At 41.2% G+C, this 20759-nt stretch overlaps 1 protein-coding gene across 5 annotated transcripts in view; it reads right to left on the bottom strand.

The window, feature by feature from the left end:
* ACOXL (acyl-CoA oxidase like) overlaps nucleotides 1-20759 on the bottom strand; it is a 356730-nt gene that overhangs the window by 301895 nt on the left and 34076 nt on the right. For 3 of the 5 annotated variants that reach the window (XM_045979259.1, XM_045979255.1, XM_045979258.1), the window contains exons 2-3: nucleotides 15168-15264; nucleotides 3647-3730 (exon numbers count right to left, since the gene is read on the bottom strand). In XM_045979259.1, the coding sequence (XP_045835215.1) occupies nucleotides 3647-3730; nucleotides 15168-15206 (123 nt within the window). In that variant the 5' untranslated portion in view covers nucleotides 15207-15264. The remainder of the gene's footprint in view (nucleotides 1-3646; nucleotides 3731-15167; nucleotides 15265-20759) is intronic. The other 2 variants (XM_045979257.1, XM_045979260.1) reach the window with 2 other exon arrangements.

The raw sequence follows: 20759 nt of genomic DNA, 5'->3' as shown, positions 1-20759 counted from the left end.
TTCATACTGTTGTGCGACCATCACCACTATCTATCTCCAAAACCTTTCATCACCCCAAACAGGAACTCTGTGCCCTGCCACCCCCTCCCCATCCTCCTGCTCCTCCAGCCTCCTGCAACCCATCATCTGCTTTCTGTCTCTATGAATTTGCCTCTTCAGGAAATTTCATGTAAGTGGCATCATACAATATCTGTCCTGTTGTGTCTGGCTTATTTCACTTAGTGTCATGTTTTCAAAGTTCATCCATGTTGTAACATGTACCAAAACGTCATTCCTTTTGATGACTGGATGATACTCCATCATATGTATACATATTTTGTTTAACCATTCATCTGTTGACACACACTTGGTTTGTTTCCACCCTTTAGCTATCGTGAATAATGTTGCAATGAACAGGGGCACACAAGTATCTGTTTGAGTCCCTGTTTTCCATTTGGGGGGGAATATACCTAGGAATGGATTTCCTGAGTCATACAGTAATTCTACATTTAACCTTTCTAGTAAGGCCTATTTTGATTCTATTTATTCATTTAATTCTCCTGTATTGATGCTATACAAGAGGATGATAGTCTTCAAGAGGTTTGCCCTCTAGTGGTGCTAAGAGACATAGAGCAATTAGACACATGAATAAATTCAAAAGATCAAAGTAGGTACATACTTGTGACAGACAACTGAAAGGTACAAAGACAGATGACAAGTGGATAGGATTTCAACTGCAGGCTTGAGGGAAGCCACCCTGTGGGGAGGACACTTGGGCTGGGACTTGAAGAATGAGCAGGTGTCAGGCAGCTGAAGGAGGGGGAAAAAATTCATTCTAGGGTGATGGCAAGAGTGGCCCAAAGGTGGATGAGAAGAATGAAAGAAGGCCAGTATGTCAGGTCTCCTAGAGAGGAGGACAAAGTGAGACAGAAGGTATCTGGAGAAGTGAGTAGGGCCAAACCACACAAGAACACATGGGCCATATAAAAAAATGAGAAGACTGCTCTAAAGCATAAAGAGAAGTTTTAAGCAGAAGAGTGATATGATCAGAGAAGCAATTTTAAAGACCTTACTTCTTTCCTTTTTTACAAAAGATTTATTTATTTGAGAGAGAGAGCATGGAGCAGGGGGAGATGGAAAGGGAGAGAGAGAATCTCCAGCAGATCCCTGCTGAGCAGAGCCTGAGGCAGGGCTCAATCCCATGACCCTGAGTTTGACAACCTGAACCAAAATCAAGAGTCAGACCTGTGACTGAACCACCCAGGCACCCCAAGACCTATTTCTTTCTTTATATCTATTCATATTTTCTTCTAGGTTGCTCAGGAGCAAAACTTTTTTGAGAGCTTTTATTTCAGACACAAATAATGAATCATGGAACACTACATCAAAAACTAATGATGTCCTGTATGGTGACTAATATAACATAATTTTTAAAAATCTTTTTATTTAGGAAAATTTCAACCAAAATACAAGAATATAATGAACTCAACCGTGACCAGCTCATGGTCCATTTTGCTTTTCCCCCCAATCCACTTTCCCATTCTATACCCCAAGTTTATCCTAGAAATCCTGTCATTTCATCCCTAAATATGTCCCATACACCCATAAAAGATAATGAGTCTTTCTAAAAATGTAACCCTAAAACCATTACCTTACCTAAAAATATAATAATTTTAATATCACCAAATAATCAATGTTTCCCCCACTGACACATAATGTTTCTCTAAAGTTTATTTGAACCAGAATCTTAATAATGTCCACACACTGCAAGTGGTTAAAATGTTTCTTAAGTCTGCTTTAAACAGCAAGCTGCTCCTCCCTTATTCATTCAAACATTCCCTGTGCAATTCTAGGCACTAGGGTCAGTGCAAGACCCTAAAGATGCTGAGGGGAGGGCTCCCCACCTAGAATGCTGGAACACCCTGTAGAGATTTCTGAATGGTCACAGCCCACCACAGACTTGCTGAAAAGAAGGAGGTAGAGAGCAATATGGAAAAAACACAAACTGAGGATCATGAGTGTCGTCCATGGACCTCCAGTACTTCTAAGAGGGGAATCTATTTGTTGCATCTGAGCAGAATTTCTTCTGTCTGAAAGCCACAACCAACCCAACTAGGAGGGAGGAGACCTTGCCTGGCTGAAATCACAGGGAAGCCAGTCTCCCTCAAACGACCTACTGGTGGGTGCCTTTACCACCGATGAACTCACAGTCATCTTTGCTTTTAATCTCTACCCATTTTTTTAAAGTCTACAAGGCAAAAGCAAAGATAACTGCCATTTTGGACTCACCAACAATTGATGTGGCTTTTCTGTCTGATCATTCTCTCTTCATATTCTAGTTATTTCTCCCCTTTGGGGGCATAAGGACTGAATGTTTGGATGCAGGGCCTTATTTTGAGGCACAGTGGTATCCAGGGAGAGAAAGGAGAGCATATGCAGCCCCAGAAAAATGGCCCTCCACTGGGACGTAGGGTACCATGAGGAACCATGGCCATCACACCTGTTAGACTATTCTGTTCGCCATTCTTAGTGAGCTGGGGCACACAAAGCGAGCCCACGATGCCATGCCATTTTACACCCATATGAACAGCAAAAAATGGAGAAGGCTAAGAAGTCCCAGTGCTGTGGCATATTCACACCAAGGAGTATGAGAAATGAATGAACTTCCATCCATGTATCATTCTCAAAATGGTGACACTGTAGAGAATAGATTAGTGGTGACCAAAGAACAGGAACAGGGTGGGGACTGGATACAACTGCAAATGGGTAGTACTGTAAGTTGCTTTGTGGTGATGAAACAGTTCTCCATCTTGATTGTGATGGGGGTTGCATGGATCCATACATGGGGCCAACTGCATAGTACACACACACACACACTGGGGTGTATGTACAAGCTAGTGACATCTGAAGAAGGCCTGTAGTCTAGTACTGTCCTAGAACAGTACTACTACACTACGGTAGCAGTAGTGATTTCCTGCTTTTACATTGGTTTACAGTGGAGGGAAACTGGGAGAAGAGTTCATATAACTCTACATACTATTCTTATAACTTCCTGTGAGCATTATTATCTCAAAATTAAAAAATTAAAAAAAACAAGTACGGAGGCAGTGGTATGCCACAATACAGACGGATCTTTTTTTTTTTTTTTTTAAGATTTTATTTATCTACTTAGAGAGAGAGAGAGTGAGTGAGAGGGAGAGAGAAAGTGCACAAGCCAGGGGAGGGGCAGAAAAGCAGGCTCCCCACTGAGCAGGGAGCCCGATGTGGGACTCCATCTCAGGACTCTGGGATCATGACCTGAGCTGAAGGCAGACGCTTAACCGCCTGAGTCAACCAGGCGCCCAACACAGACTGATCTTAGTGATCATATTTAAGGGAAGAAAATAAATCATGAATGATTATGAGGCTTTTTCTAAAATTAAAACAAATGAAAATAATTGTCTGACAGTGCAGTACAACTACACAAAAAGAAAAGCCAAGAACAAACAGGCACAAGGCTGAATATCATGGTTAAAGAGGAAGTCAGGGGCATGGGCTGTCAAGTGTACCATTTTACACTCATCTATTCCAGTAAACAGACGGATACCTGTGGGGTTCTACTTTGTGCTCCTTGCTGTTCAAAACTAAGTAGCAGCTCATGAAGGGCAGGGTGCCCAGAGCCTCTCACCTTTACTCCTGTGGCCATGTCTGCTATGGAGAGGACTTCTCCTATGACCAGGCTTCGACTGACAAAATTCTTTGTTTTCTCTGCCTGCAAACATGACAGACCCAATGTCAAGGTTTCCTTAGGGTTTTGAAATTAAGTTAACATTTTAATTTAACTTAACATCTTTATAACAAACACAAGTAACTTTCATAATAAAGATTCACCGCAATAAAAACCATTTTGAGATTATAAATTCTCCCACGACCCTACTGAAATAAAGGTTTTCATCCAGGCAATTTTAATGCGGCCTTCCAGTCTCTGACCACCTAGGAGGAGAATCAACTTCATCCCCACAGAGGACAGGCTGCTGACAGAATCCCTCAGGTCTTGTGCTTCCTTAACCAAGTTTGTCCCTCGTGGGTCCCCAGAGCCTGACACCCTCCATGCTGCTCCCTAGCAATGACAGTTCTGCCTAGCAATGCGGTCTGCGATGTCTCCACTTGGGGTGGCCCAAAGCTCCCACCTACAGGGGACACCTGGTTCCGGTTCCCGCAACAACCTTGGTGGGAAGATAGAGGATCTGGAAGGATTGGGATCATTGTGGTTGCAGGAAAAGCAGTATTCTTCACTTTCCTTTCCAACAATAGATCATCTAGGGGCTTGGATATATTAAACACCATGAGGTCCCAGTCCCCCTTCACTGCCCTCCTCTCTGCCACCGTACGCAACAGCCACAAATCTCAAAGCAACGTGAGCATATGCTTCACCAGCAAGAAATGAGACAGGGCAAAAATCCTGAGGCTATTTTATTTGTAAAATTCAGAGGCAGGCAGCATTTCCTTAGAAGGTGGTGAGCCCTGGAGTGCACAGATTGCAATTATCTGCTGTTGGAATTAATGCTAGTCTTCCTTACTCTCTAGTCTCTTCTGAGACCCATGCAACAAAGCTGGTACTTGTTGCCCTTGTGTACATGCGTGTATAAGTGTGTGGTGTGTGCACACGTGTGTGTGTGTATGTGCACACATGCGCAATTGTGTGGACCTGTGCCTGAAAACTGTCCCACTTGGCATCAGGACAGTAACCATCGTTCCTAAGGTGACTCTCAGTTTCCACAATGACTTAAGCTCTTTCTCCCAAACGCACTAGGTTTTCCCCTCTTGTAGGATTTTACAATGTTTCTTTCAAGCATTATTAATTTTATCAAACAGCACACTGTCAAGATTTATGACTCTTATGGTGGCTCCAACCCAATGCATCTTGTATTGATTATTTCTTAAAATAACTTCAGCTTGAGCATGAACTATTGCATGGCTCCCGCTTCAGCTCACACTAGAGAGTTAGTTACCAGCAAATAATTAAAAAAAAAAATAAAACTGTAGCGGTTATTTGGTTATTTGCAGACATTTTTAGAGAGCCCATGTATCCTTTATCCTGTCGATCCTCGCAACATCCATGAAAAGCGAAGCAAGAAAGGAAGTAACAGAAGAGTCTAGACTCGGGAGGTCAAAAGACTTGTCCAACCAGGATCACCTAGTAAGTGTAAAAGCAAGGCCAGAAACGAGATCTTCAGATTCCTCATATGGACATCTTGCCCGCCCCCCCCCCCCTCACTATGAAGCTTATAGAAGCCCCAGGACCCTGGGTGGCCCAGACTTTATTGCCAGTGCACCCTATTTTGTACCACTGGAGAGGGCACTTGACATCAACATACCCCAGTGCCCAAGTGAACTTCCTGAGAGTCATCCCATCTAACATCATTACAACAAACCCTTCATTACCTTAAACCACCTGCTCTGTTGTGGCCAAACCTAAACCATCAGGAGCAAGTAAATCCCTCAGAACCCCCAGCTTGTCACAGTTTTCTTCATATTTCATTCCCTCCATTTATATGGCTGATGCCAGAATATGCCTTTGGCATTAATGCTGTCCAACTACGGTCATTTTTACTCACCAGTTTGAAATAAATTCAATCACCATTGCTAAAGAATCAACCACAAACTTAGCCATCTCAGTGCATTATGAATTATTTATGATGATTGTTTTCCTTCCCTAGTCTCTGCACAAGTCAGCAGTCTCTGCTATTAGATCTAATTGGCAATGCCAATATGAGTTTGCTGTTAATCCTCTGATGGTGATTTAAGCCTTCATTTGGAATGGTCTATCTTAAGAAGTCAAGCAAAACTTCCAGAACTAAGACGAGGCTTAATTCAATGGACTGCTTTACTGACATATATTTTTAATATCTTCTCCACACAAATTTTCTCTTTTCTTCAATTTTTTCATTTCTGATTCATTAATTGTTCTTAATTAAAGAATGTTGAATACTGACAAGTTTCCCCTCTCATTTGACTGACAACATAATGAGTTGTCTGTACTGATAATGATCAATAAGTAATCAACATGTGTTTCTTGACATACATTTTTACAATATTTCTACATATCCATAGCTGCCTCATTTAGACTTGATATATTCAAACCAAACTCAATTCCCATGTCAGAATGTTAGTTTGCATTAATTCTAAATGATAATGATTCCATAAATGTATGGAGAATACACTCAAGCTTTATTTTATCCTAATTGCGCCCCATGCTATTTACATTTCTGCATAATAGATCATCTCAAATAGAAGGAAGGTAGTTCTCCCTAAAATACACCCCCCATTTCATTAGAGAGCACTCCATGTATCAAACCTTTGTGATGCAATATTCTGTTACAAATCAAGTTCTACAAAAATGTGTGTTTTTGGTTTTATAAGCCCAGAGAGCCTCCACAAATCATATATTCTTCAACTAAAATCATCTTGACTCAGCACCACTTGAGCCATCTTTTCTCTGATATTAAAAGACCCTCACCACCCCCTCTGTAACCTGTCTGCAGTCCCAGCCAAGGGTACTGGATGGAGTTTCCCGATCTTAGTTTTTTATTATCAGTTCCCAAACTGGCATATTTGCTTCTTCTACCTTCTGGTTTCAATTTTCTATTTTGGTTATGTTTTCTCAGTCTTATTGAATACATGTCCTTTGTTATAATGAATACTGAATTATTTTAGAAAGAAAAGGGACAGAGTAAAATATATAAATAAAATAAGTAAATGGGCTTCAGGGACCCAGTCATCTCGGGCCAGCCTAACTAAGACTCTGGCCTACTGAGCTAACCAGTCCTTGACCCTCCCTTGAAAAGAGATCTCAAGTTGAGCCACTTCATACATCTTCCACCACCATCTTGTGCCTGTACTATTATAACAGTCTCCCTGCTGGCTTCCCTGCTTCTACTCTGTCCCAAACATCAGGCACTATGGTCTTTTTTTTTATTATTATTAAGCTGAAACTTACATAGAGTGAAATGCACAGAGCTTGAGCAGGTGAATTCTGATCAATTACCTACCTGTGTAAACATCACTCCAATTAAGACTATAGAACGTTCTGGTCTGCCCCTAGAAAGTGCCCTCGAGCCCCTTTTCAGAGTCCCCACCCCTACAGGCAATCTCTGTTCTCGTATTATCATCATCCATTAACTTCGTCAGTTCTTTAATTTACATAAACTGAATCACACCGAATGTAGGTTTTTGTGTCTGCCTTCTTTCATGTAAATAAGGCATCTGTGTGGATTTGTGTGTCAGTAGTTCTTCCTCATGACTCAGTAGTTTTCCATCTATGAATATTCCACAGTTTGTCCAATCTCTTACTGATGAACATCTGTATTCTTTCCAGTCCAGGGTTATTAGGAGTAAAGCTGATATATACATTCATGTAAAAGTTTTTTTGTGGACATGTGTTACCATTTCGCTCCTGTAAATTCCCAGGGGTGCAGCTGCTGGGTTAAAGGGTAGTTTGTGTTTAATATTGTATGGAACCACAATAGTGGTTCAAGTGGTTCAAGTGGCTATACCATTTTACACTGCTATCAACAACATGGGAGACTTCTGGTTTCTCTGCATCCTTGTCAGTTCTGTACATCTTTTCCATTTTTAGCTATTCTGGAGGAGTGTAATGTCATCACATTATGGTTTAAATATGCACCCGTCGGATGATTAAAGATCCTGAGCACATCTGTCTATGCTTACTAGCCAGTTACATATGTCTATGAAGTGTTCTGCCCATTTTTTAGATTGGGTTGTTTGTCCTTTTATCTCCGAGCTCTAGGAATTCTTTATATATTCTGGGTACAAATCCTTCATATCTCAACACAGTTGTTGTTTGTTTGTTGTTTTTTTGTTTTTTTTTTTTTTCAGATAAATGCATTGCCAATACTTTTTCCTAGTTTGTGGATTGCCTTTTTATTCTTTTAATGATGTCTTTTGATGAAAAATCGTTTTTGATTTTGATAAAGACCAATTTATCAGTTTTTTTCCTTTGACAGGTTTAGCATTTTGGGGGGTCCTCTCTAAGAAACCTCTAGAGTCAGAAGGACATTCTCCTTTATTCTTCTACAAACTTTGTAATTTTAGAACTCATGTTTATGTACATAATACATCTCAAATTATTTTTGCGTGTATTATGAGATAGGGATCAAGGTTAGCTTTTTTCTATATATTTATCTACTTGTTCCAGAACCATTCATTGAAAAGACTTTTTGCCCCACTGAGTTGCCTTGGCAACATTGTTAAAAAATCAACTGATCGGCTATCAGACACATGAAAAAATTCTCATCATCACTAGCCATCAGGGAGATTCAAATTAAAACCACATTGAGATATCACCTTACACCAGTTAGAATGGCCAAAATAAGCAAGACAGGAAACAACGTGTGTTGGAGAGGTTGTGGAGAAAGGGGAACCCTCTTACACTGTTGGTGGGAATGCAAGTTAGTGCAGCCACTCTGGAGAACAGTGTGGAGATTCCTCAAGAAATTAAAAATAGAGCTTCCCTATGACCCCGCAATTGCACTGCTGGGTATTTACCCCAAAGATACAGATGTAGTGAAAAGAAGAGCCATCTGTACCCCAATGTTTATAGCAGCAATGGCCACGGTCACCAAACTGTGGAGAGAACCAAGATGCCCTTCAACGGACGAATGGATAAGGAAGATGTGGTACATATACACGATGGAGTATTATGCCTCCATCAGAAAGGATGAATACCCAACTTTTGTAGCAACATGGACGGGACTGGAAGAGATTATGCTGAGCGAAATAAGTCAAGCAATTATCATATGGTTTCACTTATTTGTGGAGCATAACAAATAACACGGAGGACATGGGGTGATGGAGAGGAGAAGGGAGTTGAGGGAAACTGGAAGGGGAGATGAACCATGAGAGACTATGGACTCTGAAAAACAACCTGAGGGTTTTGAAATGGCGGGGGGTGGGAGGTTGGGGAACCAGGTGGAGGGTAATAGAGAGGGCACGTATAGCATGGAGCACTGGGTGTGGTGCAAAAACAATGAGTACTGTTACGCTGAAAATAAATAAATTTTTTAAAAAATCAATTGATCATATATGTATGGGTTTATTTCAGGACTCTCCATAATGTCCCATTCATCTATTTGTCTGTCCTTATGCCAAACTTGAGTAGTTTATAGTAAGTCTTGAAATCAAGTAGTGAAAGTCCTCCAAATACATCCTTTTTCAGAACTGCTTTAACAATTCCAAATATGCATTTCCATATATTTTTTTGAATCATCTTGTAAACTTAGATCAAGGCATGATAATATTTTAAAAATAAGCATCATGCTGTGCTTCCCCTCTCCTTCTCCCACAACCCCACCCCTCCATAGTGAAAACTTTCCAATGACTCCAGTTAATTTTGCAAGAAAATCCAAACTTCTAACCATGGCCTCCACACCATCTTTTCTTACTCTCTGGTGTTTCCTTATTCTCTGCTGATCCTCTGCTGGGGCCACATAGTAGGACACTTGAGCAGAGTGCTAGGAGAAGTCTGTAACAAAGATTAGATGTAGCTATTACACTTCTGGTCACCCCAGGGGCCTTGACCATTCCAGGAAAGTCCAATATCAGGAACAATGAAAGGTGACATTCCCATGGCTCTATCTAAGGATATTTTTCTCCCTTCACAACATCAGTGTAGTATTCTGACAGTCTGGGATTTTCCCAATTCTTGCCTTAAATTTAATACCTCTTCTCTTGGGAGCTCATGCTTTCTACCAAATTCCTAGCTGCTTTGGAAATTTTTTTGATTATTAGCATAATCACATAATTTATCAATATTGACTACATGTAATGATCAATGTATCATACTGATGAGCACCTTAATGCATGAGCTTACATTTACGTTAATGGAAAGTGCATTATTTTACACTAATTTTAACATAAAAGGGTTTTCTACATATAAGATCATGTTATTGGTGAAGAGAGACAGTTTTACTTCTTTTCCAATTTACCATGTTTGATTTTTTAAGTGTTTTCAGTCATTTTATTATTCACTATTTGATTTTTATTGGCAGCATCGACAACCATCTGATGTACCATAAATTTACTTGTTCATTATTTTATTGTCTGCCTCATCCAAAACTAATATATAAACTCCATAAAATCAGGTATGTTTGCCTACTTTGTTCACTGCTTCTTGACCAATGCCTGGCTCATTGTAGGTGTTTGATAAATGGTTGTAAAATGAATGAATCATCTCACCTGGCACATAGAAGGGACTTAGCAAATTCTAGTAAGTAATAATTATGGTTATTTTTAACCTAATATTTCACTGTAAGAATAATAACTAAACCTCAAAATAAGAAGTTTTCATTAAGCCAAATTGTTTACAGTGCAGTAAATGAAGAACACCAGGATTCCAGGTACCCCAGAGTCCATCCCTGCGTGGATCCCAACTCACTCCCTGGCATGCTCTTTCAAGTAATTCCTGCGGCCACCATAGATGATAAATCAATTCAGTTGCCAATCTACACAAAGGAACTTCTGTAAACAGGCCACTCTGTCCTGTCATCTCTGCTCCAATCCTCCACGGCATCCCTTGTGGCCAGAGCTGGCCTGGCCAGAGTGCTGGCCAAGTGGCCAGGGTCCAAGTCTGTAGAGCTGGAGCTGGGACAGGGACTCCTGCCAAAGGCAGCATACAAGACTGAGAGCCAGGGATAGTCTGTCACAGCCCGCCAGGAAAAGCCTGGGTTCCAGTACAAACAGAAGCCAGAGGGCCAAGGGCAGAGCCAAGGCTAGGGTGTTAGAGCCAAGAGCTCAAAGTAGGTCGGGAACCAGTACTGGGATGGGGCAGGGGAGGTTATGGTTATGGTTATGGTCATGGTCTGCAGGACCAATCAGGGCTGGCACTGGTTTGTGTGGGCAGCAGAGCAGGGCCGGGTGAGATGAGCTGGAGTAAAACGGGGCTAGTGGCAGAGGAGACATCCTCACCTTCTTGGCACATTCTCTACTGAGCTCATTCTGCGCAACACGCCCGTGGCTTCCATGTAATTTCCTGGGAAAGGCTGTTCCTTTTTTTTTAGAGTCTAATTAGGAATACAACCATTCTCCCCATTCCCAAATGCCTTCTTATTTATTTATTTATCAGAGAAAAAGAGATCACAGGCAGCGGGAGCAGCAGGCACAGGGAGAGGGAGAAGCAGACTCTCCACTGAGCAGGGAGTCTGATAGAGGGCTCGATCCTAGGACCCTGGGATCATGACCTAAGCTGAAGGCAGACACTTAACTGACCGAGCCCCCCAGACGCCCCTCCCAAATACCTTCTAAGGTGAGTTGACCTCAGAGTCTTATTCCATTTTAGATAAGAGTACCCACCTGGTATTTCTTTAATACAAAAACAAAAACCATCCCGAACTGAGACTAAAATTCTGATTGAAATAATAATTATAATATAATAAATAAAACATAAATGGAAAGCCACATAAAGCCATAGTATAACAAATATAAGGCTCCTGCCAGTTCCCCTTCAAGCTGATCTGAGAATGGACTTCCTGAGAAAACAGTGGATGATTTGGATCAGTGGTTCTCAAATTTTATGGTCTCTGGACCCCTTTACATTCTTCAGAATTATCGAAAATTCCAAAGAGTTTTGTTTATGCAGGCTATGTCCATAATTTACCACACCGTAATTAAAACTGAGAATTTTAAAAGTTTCACATTAAACATAACAATACTATATCCATTACATATAAATAACATCATTCTTATGAAATATAACCATAATAACCAAACTAAAAAACAATCAGTGAGAAGAATGACATTGTTTTACATTTTTACAAATTACTGTAGTGTCTGGCTCAATGAAAGACGGCTAGGCTCTCACATCTGCTTCTGCACTCCATCTGTTGCTGTAGACTGTTTTGGTTGAAGTTTATGGTGAAAATCTGGTGTCATGCACACAAAATTGGACACCTACTTTTCAGGTAGTACTTGAATGGATCTTGGGTACCTCCAGGGGTCCTCAGACCATACTGTAAGAACCACTAGTTTAGATAACAATGCTGCCATGCCCAGCACCGCTGTGGATCATGGGGATGAGGACCATCAGAGTTCAGAGTGAGAGAGAAGATGATAGGGGGTGGGGGATCATAGAATGGATGCTTCATTATTCAAATATCTACCCCCACTCCTTACTCCTGTTGGCCAGGAACAGCCTGATCCCAACTGTCTTCCTCCTGGGGAAAAGAAATGTTGGGATGGAGCATTCCTACAAGTCAACCCTGAACCATGATTGCCAGAGACCAAATGCTGAATGGGAACAATTTGGGGTAGACGGTACAGAGTACCAGGAAGGAAGGATAGTGGAGAGCAGTACTCAAGCCAGGACAGGACACACACTGGATCACCTGGGAAATTTAAATGCTGATTTCATTGGCCTGAGCCAAAGCTCGGACAGCAGGAGTTTGGAAAGTTCTCCAGGCAATTCCAGTGTGTAGCCAGGGACAGGAACCACCAAACGGAAGTGGACTCAGAAAGCAGGACCAGCTGGGTTTAAATCTGTGTTCCACTATTTATATACACAACTTACTAGCTGTATAGCCTTGGGCCAATTGCTGGTCTTCAATTTACTCATCTGTAAAATCAGAATACCATTCTGGATGTTGTGGATATTAAATGAGATCATGCATCTAGAGTTCTTAGCGCCGTGACTGGCATAGGGTATGTACTCTGTGAGTCTGAGCTGCTATTATTGGTTATGGTGATTTGGGTGCAGGGGGTCAGCCTCTGTTGGCTGCAGTCTCAGCACTGCCACAGAGGACGTTCCCACCTGGTCCTCTATCTCCCCATCTCTGGAAATGCAGGGAGTCCGTGACTTCCGCCATCCAGGATTTCCACCGGGAAAGGAGAGGACGATTGGCTGAAGGGCATGAATGTGATATCACTGGAAACAGGTGCAGGAAATGTCTGGGAGGTACAATGATATTCAATGTGTGTGCACGCACACACGTGTGTATATACTCTGTGGTCAGACTCAGATATTGTTTTTTCCTTTTGAAATTATTAGAACATCTCAAATCTATTGCAGATGGTAGAGGGGAAAATGCAGAGTGGAAATATTTTAATGGCTTATTCTTGGCCCGTGGACTGTCCATGGAGACCTGGAACGAATGAGGTTCACTCCTCATTTGTCCTCGAGAACATCATCATTACACATTACCCTCGGCCTTCTGCCTTGGAGTTCATCGGATCATCCACAAAAGCTAACAGCAACACAAAATGGGGGCCAGGAAAGGATGGAAAGACCTGGAACGCTCTCTGAACAGGCAGTACGGCCATGACTCAATATTTTTATTAAGAGGCAGAATGAATCATGTAACACTTCTTCTAGAATTACTGGATGTGGACAGTTCCTCCAGCTGTTTACAGAGTAGAATTTGAGAGCCTTCAAACACAGATGTGCTGCCGAGTTTCACGACATCCACCCGAAGAGATGAGCCTGCCGCCCTGATGACCAACTCATTTAATTTTCTTCAAGTTCATTGGCTTTTGTGAGTTCACACAGAGAGAAGGGCCAAAGAGGCTGAAGTAACTCACAGAAATGAACTGGAGGGATTGTCTATGGCCGGTCCTGCGGCTGCTTGCAGGGACTATACTTAATCATCCAGGACGGGGTCATCCGAGCTGCCTAAGACCACAAAAGGAGCCACAAAAAGGGAAGCTAATTGGATCCAGGGACCAACAGCTTCATCAGGAGCAAGATTACACAGGCTAATCCTTCAGACTCAGTTGGATAAGCCGCAATTAGTAAACTTCATTAAAGGATCAACTCTCATCTGCGTCTTGAATATTGACACTAAGTTAAATCATGGACATATTGGACTGATTAAGAGACCAGAATACTGACCACGTGTCAAGATTTCACCTTCCGACCAGCCCCAGGACAGATGTACTGGAGGCCAGATTCATAAAGTGTCTGAAACCAAAGAGGGTTGGGGTCTTTTTTGGGTTTTCTTCTTTCTTGGTTGTATTCCCAGCTCTAAATGTTCCATTGAGAGATAGTTCACTAGCTTGAAATCCACTTTGCCAAACTGCTTGGTATGAAATGATTCTTCAGGCTTTGCAAGCACCCTTCCCTGCATGATGTGGTTGTTTTCCTTCCCTCCTCTCCAGCTAAGTGTGCCTTTTGTTACCTTGGAAGTGGCCACAGTGCTTCAACAGAAGGGGCCAGAGCTCTGCCTTCTGACAAGAAGTGCTGAGTTCTGGCCTTGCCTCCTCGGTACAGCCAACCAAAAGGTGGGGGAAGGCAGGGTGTGACAGGGTAGGGATCTATTCTCAAACATGGACTTCAGGCCCCCCACTGTCTCTGATCTACATTGCACAGAGAACTAAGCCTTCAGTGGCCCCCTGAATGGGGAAGATCCCTACCCCTTCAGTCCTCAGACTCCCCCTCCACAGACTGTGGTGGGCAGGAAGAGGGCCAGGCTCCACCTCTCAGCCATCCACAAGCTGAAGCTTCTCCCCAGTTCAAGCCCCTCTCCTAGGGCTCTCACCAGGAATTCTGTTCTGTTTCATTGTGTTGAATGTAACGTGTTCAGTTTAAGGAAGCCATGAAGCTGAATGAAATGGAAATTGATTTAAACTTGCCTAAAATAAATAGCTCCTAATGTTCATATCACAAAGGAGTTCTCTAATCACATACTCTTTCTTTCCTTCTTTCTTTTTAATGAGGCTAAATTGACTAAAATAATTTAGCTGAGTTTAGAATAGCAGTGTTTAGACAAAAAAAAAAAAAAAAAAAAAAAAAAAAAAAAAGACCCCTACATTTTGGACACATCTAAATGCTTTAAAAGCTTATAAAAATCAGTTCATTACCTTTCTCAGATATTTGAATTTTATGCCCCCAATTATATTTGTTTTGTGAACATATATATCATTACTTCTGCTGATTCCCCTACCCCCTAGCCTGTGATCTTGGGAGACATGAATACACCTATAGGCTAAGGGAAGAAGATCAATTAAGTTACCAGAGAGTGGGGCAAAAAAAGGGGGCTGAGGAAGGCATTCCACCCATACTGATGGCAATTTTCCCTAGGACAAAATAAATGGCTTCCACAAGTCACAAAAGCAAACAAAACAGAAATAAAATCTTTTTCTTTCTCTGTCTCTCTTTCACACTCATACACGCATCACAGCAAAGTAACAATGAAACTTACCTGGTCCTGAATCGCACGTTTTAACACAGGTAGACCCATGACAAACTTCACTCTCTGAAATGTCAAAGCTCTTATTTCATCCAGATTTAAATCATACCTGTGAAGAACAAATACAAAATGGATGTTAAAACATTGATTTGAAGACCCTGAGTAAAGCCTTTGGACCAAGGTGCCTGCTGAGATAAGAAACAGACAGCTTTGCTAGGTCTCTTTACATCTCACTTGATACTGTGTGTTGAAGAAGGTCTACTGTGTAACACAGACCCTGTGTTCAATATAGCAGGGTCAAAATGGAAGGAAAGAAGGAAAGATTTCCTCACAGGGTGACCTTAAAACAAAACTCCAACATCTCCTCTGCAAAAGCAAGATTTTCATGTTTCTGAGATGAAACTGATGAGTAGCATTTGGGGGGATGGGAGAGAAAGAGTGACCTATGTAGTACAAGGGGTAGACTGTAGTGGCCACAAGGAATTTTGCCTAGAATTCTAGAGAGTCCTTCCAGAGAACCCACCAACAACCTCCAGGTGCCATACCTTAGCTGACTTTGCTCTTGGGCTTCTCCCAGCTGGTGATTGAGTAGGGCAAGCTTCTAGATTAGGGCCATTACTGTCCAGTAGGCAACTTGTGCCAGAAGACCCCCCCCCCCCAAAAAATGGCCCACTGAGGCTTTCTTATAACCTCACAGTGCCCTTTCTGCTCTCTCATTTCACAGAGTCAGACCTGCCTACACACATTTGGAAGTTTCTCCCGCCTCCTCCAGCTCCCTCCCATCATCCTTCACAGATTTGCATGCTCCACCCCCACCCATAAGTCATTTGCTCATCTAGTCCCATCTTCTTGTCTGCTTCTCAATAAACTTAAACTGGCATAGAAGGAGGGTTTCCACTCTGCCACTTAAAATGCTTAAATGCAAACAGAGCCTGAGCCTGGAAGAAACCTCATTCAGGTTTGACTCCTGGCTCTGCCACTAATTGTGTGACCAGCATCAAGTGACCTGGCCTCCCAGTACTTCCATCCTCTCATCTGTAAGACGGGAATGATAATTGCACATGATTCAGAGGATTGTCTCTTCAAATGTTTATCCCAGTGCTTGCATATGTATAGTAAGTGCTCAAGAATATTAACCTCCATTCATACGCTTCTTCACCCCTCCTCCTTCTCAAGGGCTAGTACTGTGTTAGATTCATATTTATAGTCTCAGCAGGAACACAAGGGTCTGGTCACAGTACATCCCATTAAATGGTGATTGAACGTAAATTTCTTTGTTTCCTGTAGTTTCATAACTAGGTCCTAGAGACCGTGTTCTCAGGTATGTCCCAAAAAGCATGCCAACCACACATACTATCCCTATGCAAAGTTCATTCCCAACAAGAAATAGAAACTGCATGGGTATAGGGTCTAAGTCTTGAACGGTGTAGCCCCTCAGGACCAGCACAGTGTCTCACATTTAAACATTTTTCCTACATAACGTGCAGCTCAATTGCCCCAGACAGAACAAGGACCAATTCAAACATCTTGACTTTCTATGGTCCATTCAGTTGTCAGGTAATAAAAAAAAATCCAAGGGGACTCACCATTCATCCGGGATATTAAAAAAAAAAAAGAAATCCATCCCCATCCGCAAAAAAGAATGGACACAGAAACCCCCAACAGAAGAATCTCGGTTTTTGTTTTATCTATCTATCTATCTGTCTATCTACTTATATATTTATTTTGAGTCATCTAGTAGACCTGATCTCAGAGCAACTAGTGCAGAATTCAGTATAAGCATTAATGCATAAAATCAGCGTTTTCCTAAGAGAACAGAAAATAAACATTCTAGGGCACCTGGGTGACTCAGTCATTAAGAATTTGCCTTTGTTGGGGCGCCTGGGTGGCTCAGTGGGTTAAAGCCTCTGCCTTCGGCTCAGGTCATGATCCCAGGGTCCTGGGGATCAAGCCCAGTGTCAGGCTCCCTGCTCAGCAGGGAATCTGCTTCTCCCTCTCTCTGAAATAAATAAATAAATCTTTTAAAAATAAATAAATAAACATTCCATTGTCAATGAAACCAGAAGTCAAGAAAAGTCTCCAGATACTAACATAGAACTAAAACTTGTCTGAGTTGATGCAGGCTTTAGGCAGGAGGAGGTGGCAAGAAGAACCAGAACAAGAAATCACACACAGCACAAGGGCCAATTGGTGGCAACTCTCAAAAAATGCAGGTAAAAGTTCACTTTTTAAATGTAAGCTGTACACATGGAGAGGTAAAGCTTGTAGTTCTGATCTGGAACAGCAAGACAGGAAAGGCAACGAGCTAGCAGGTTAAGAAGGCTCGCTGGCCCCTGAATTAGCTTCAGGGTCAGGGCAACATGCAGAGTCATGTGGACAGGCTGTGTTTGAAAGAAGCAGTCTATCTCTGTGGCAGCATGGAAGGGAAAAGATTCTGTGTTGTGAAAAGGGACGAATCCCGGACCACTATCTCAGCTTCTCCTGCTCCCCAACCCTGCAACTTCTTAGAAAAGCCAGGCCAGAAATCATTCAATTATATTAAAATCATCCAATCATAAGTAATAAAAAGATACTAGCATAGAATTGATACAACAATCCTATAAGAAAAATGGAGAAAAAGAGCAGGCCAATGGCAACTGGCAATGTGGGTGTGCAGTAGGGTTCTGGACATCAATGAGGACAGGAGGACTTCAGAGCATAGAGTGCCGGGGACCTTGCAAAATGTGGGCTCAGCTGAAGTCTAGCCTTAGACTGATTCAGTGGGACACTCTGGAGTATGAATGGCACCGTGGAATGGTCCTATCCTATACTTCAGACAGGGAAGAAAGCATAGGCTTTCTGCTCCATGGGCAGAGGGAATTACCTCAGCCATTTCCTGGGAAGGTAACTCCCATATGTCAAGGACAATTCCAAGGAAGGTCAGTCTTGAGTTGATACCGGTCAACACTGAGAATAGCTAGGAGATGAGTGTACAGGTTTGGTAGAAGGATCAGAGTAGGGTATTAACAGTAACTGCTAAGCAGCTGACTAAAGAAGTTAGGGAGAAAAAAAAAAGGAGAAAAAAATAAATTATTAAAAGAAAAGTAGAAAATTAGAAAACAGAAAAAATGTAAGTATTAAATCTAAAATCTGGCTCTGAAAAAAATCACAAGGGGTGGTTATTTAACTTTGCTCTGGTAGTATTAGCCAATGCAATTCGACAAGGGATAGCAATTAGGGAAACTGAAATCGGAAAGAAACAGGGAGAACTATGTACAGATGATCCATGCGTTTCATTGATTGTTATAACGGCCCCTATACTAGACCTCTCCTGATCCTTGCCCTTTGACACTGCAGTTCTCATGAAGAGACTGAGTATACTTCCACACCCCTTGAATCTGTGCTTGGCCACATGATTTGCTTTGGTCATTAATATATTGGTAGATGTGAGGAAAGCAAAGGCTTAGAAAAGTGCTTGTACATTTCCCTTCCTCTCTTGCTCCTCTGCAATCCCACGGGCATGTGTTTGAGCTAATCTAAGAACATGCCTGACTAGTTTGTCACATGGACAGAAGGTATAAAATAAGAAACATGTGAGGAGAGCCCAGTTGTCTCAGCCAAGGCCATCCTAGATCAGCCTACCTCCAGGCAAGGCCCACACTGGAAAGCCTGGTCAAGATCAAAAGAGCTGCCTATCCAACCCACAGCTGACTTCATGAATGAGCCGAGCCAAGGTCAGAAGAACTTCTCAGCCATCCACAGACTCACGATCGTTAATAAATATGTATTGCTTTGAACCACTACGTTTTACATCATAAGTGACTGATAAAATATGACTGTGTATCTGGAACCCTCAAGACAACCAACTACAATTACTGCAAACAAGAAGAGCTTGGCAGGAAACACAATCAAAGTCAGTAGCTTTCAAATGGATATATGGTTATATAAACAATCATTTTAATGGTATAATTTAAAATATATAAAATAAAATTAAAAACGCATTTATAAAGTATATGTGAGGAGATACATATATACATATATACACACAATATACACAATATGTATACACACACATACACAACACAAGTATATGTACATACTTTATAAATATGTTTTTAATTTTATTTTATATAATGTTTTTATATAATTTTATGTTTATATATTATATACATAAATTTTGTATATTTATATAATGTTTTAATATGATCATATATATATATATGATTTTATTTATTTATTTGAGAGAGAGAGTGCGCGCGCGCGAGCACACACCCGAGCATGGGGGAGGGACAACAGGAGAGGGAGAAGCAGACTCCTCACTGAGCAGGGGATCAAGAGACATTTCACACTACAAAGATGAGAGAGTAAAGCCTATGGGAATGCCGTGAAGTGTGTTATACAGACAAGATTTTAAAGCATCAGTTATTAGCTATTTTCTTCACCTTTCCATTCCAGTAACTTTTTGATAAAACGATTGTTATTCATCTACTTTAAAATTTTAATTCACATCTATTTAATTCACATTAAATTAAGCTTCCTGCTTATACTGACACCAAGCACCTCACAGGAGTCAAGTTTGAGAAATGATTTTATGTTAATCTGTGTAGGAAAAAGCAGACAGACTGCAAGATCAGGGGAGGACAGAGAATACACACACCAGCCAAAGGCACTGAGAAATTATTAAAAACTATAACATAAGCGGAACTCAAGAGAACTGGGTTACTAATAAATAGTTCTCAACTACTAATACCCAAGTTAAGGAAATTCTGTATTCAAAAAAGAAAAAAATGTGGATCAAGAGACATTAGAGAAGATTTTCCAATGGAGACGAGTTAAAACAAGACATTTTGATGAGAGGTATGTCCCATTCCGTTGCCCACCCTCACTCCCAAAACGCACTACCAGATATGAGTTTAATGTTACATGGGCAGGAATAGCACAATCCTGCAAACATCTAAAAGATAAGTGATTGAGTGCAGTACGGCCTAGGCATACAGTGAAAGTATTACATAAAAAGGAAAAATCTGTCTATATGCCTATATAAGGAAATTGCCAAGATATGTTTTAAATGAAAAAGCAAGGTGCAAACAGGTGAATATGTTACTTCTACTGCTGTACTGTATGTTAAAAAGTGGGGGCAGGGAGGTGGGGAAGAAGACTACCAATTTGCTTGTCTATGTGTTGTTGCTATTTTTTTATTCTCTTATGGGACACACCAGAAACTACAAACAGTGTTTACTTTTTGTGTATGTGGGGCAGAAGTGGGGAAACTTGGCAAATAGTACTCTACCTTTTTATGTATTCCAACTTTTGAATCATATTAAAATGCCTTCTAAAAAAAGACATTTAAAAAATATTTTTATTTTATTTTTAGATATTTTAAATTGTACCCTTAAAATGACCACTAGATGGCAATTGTTCTTCATCTGAACGGCCACCACCAAAGTATTCAAGCAACAAAGAAGTTAAAACTGGATGAAGAAGTCTTAGAAACCGCCTGAAAGCCTCAGCACCCAATTATCTTAAAAGAGAATATAGAAATTCTTTTCAATAAAAAAGGTAACAATCTCTACAATGAGGAAGATCAGGAAATTGTAATAGGCCATTTCAGATGCCGTTTGCAGA

Source organism: Meles meles, chromosome 15 (genome assembly GCF_922984935.1).
Source record: "Meles meles chromosome 15, mMelMel3.1 paternal haplotype, whole genome shotgun sequence".
Classification (NCBI taxonomy): domain Eukaryota; kingdom Metazoa; phylum Chordata; class Mammalia; order Carnivora; family Mustelidae; genus Meles; species Meles meles.
Note: the sequence above shows the minus strand (reverse complement) of the source record. Positions and strands in the feature narration are given on the sequence as shown.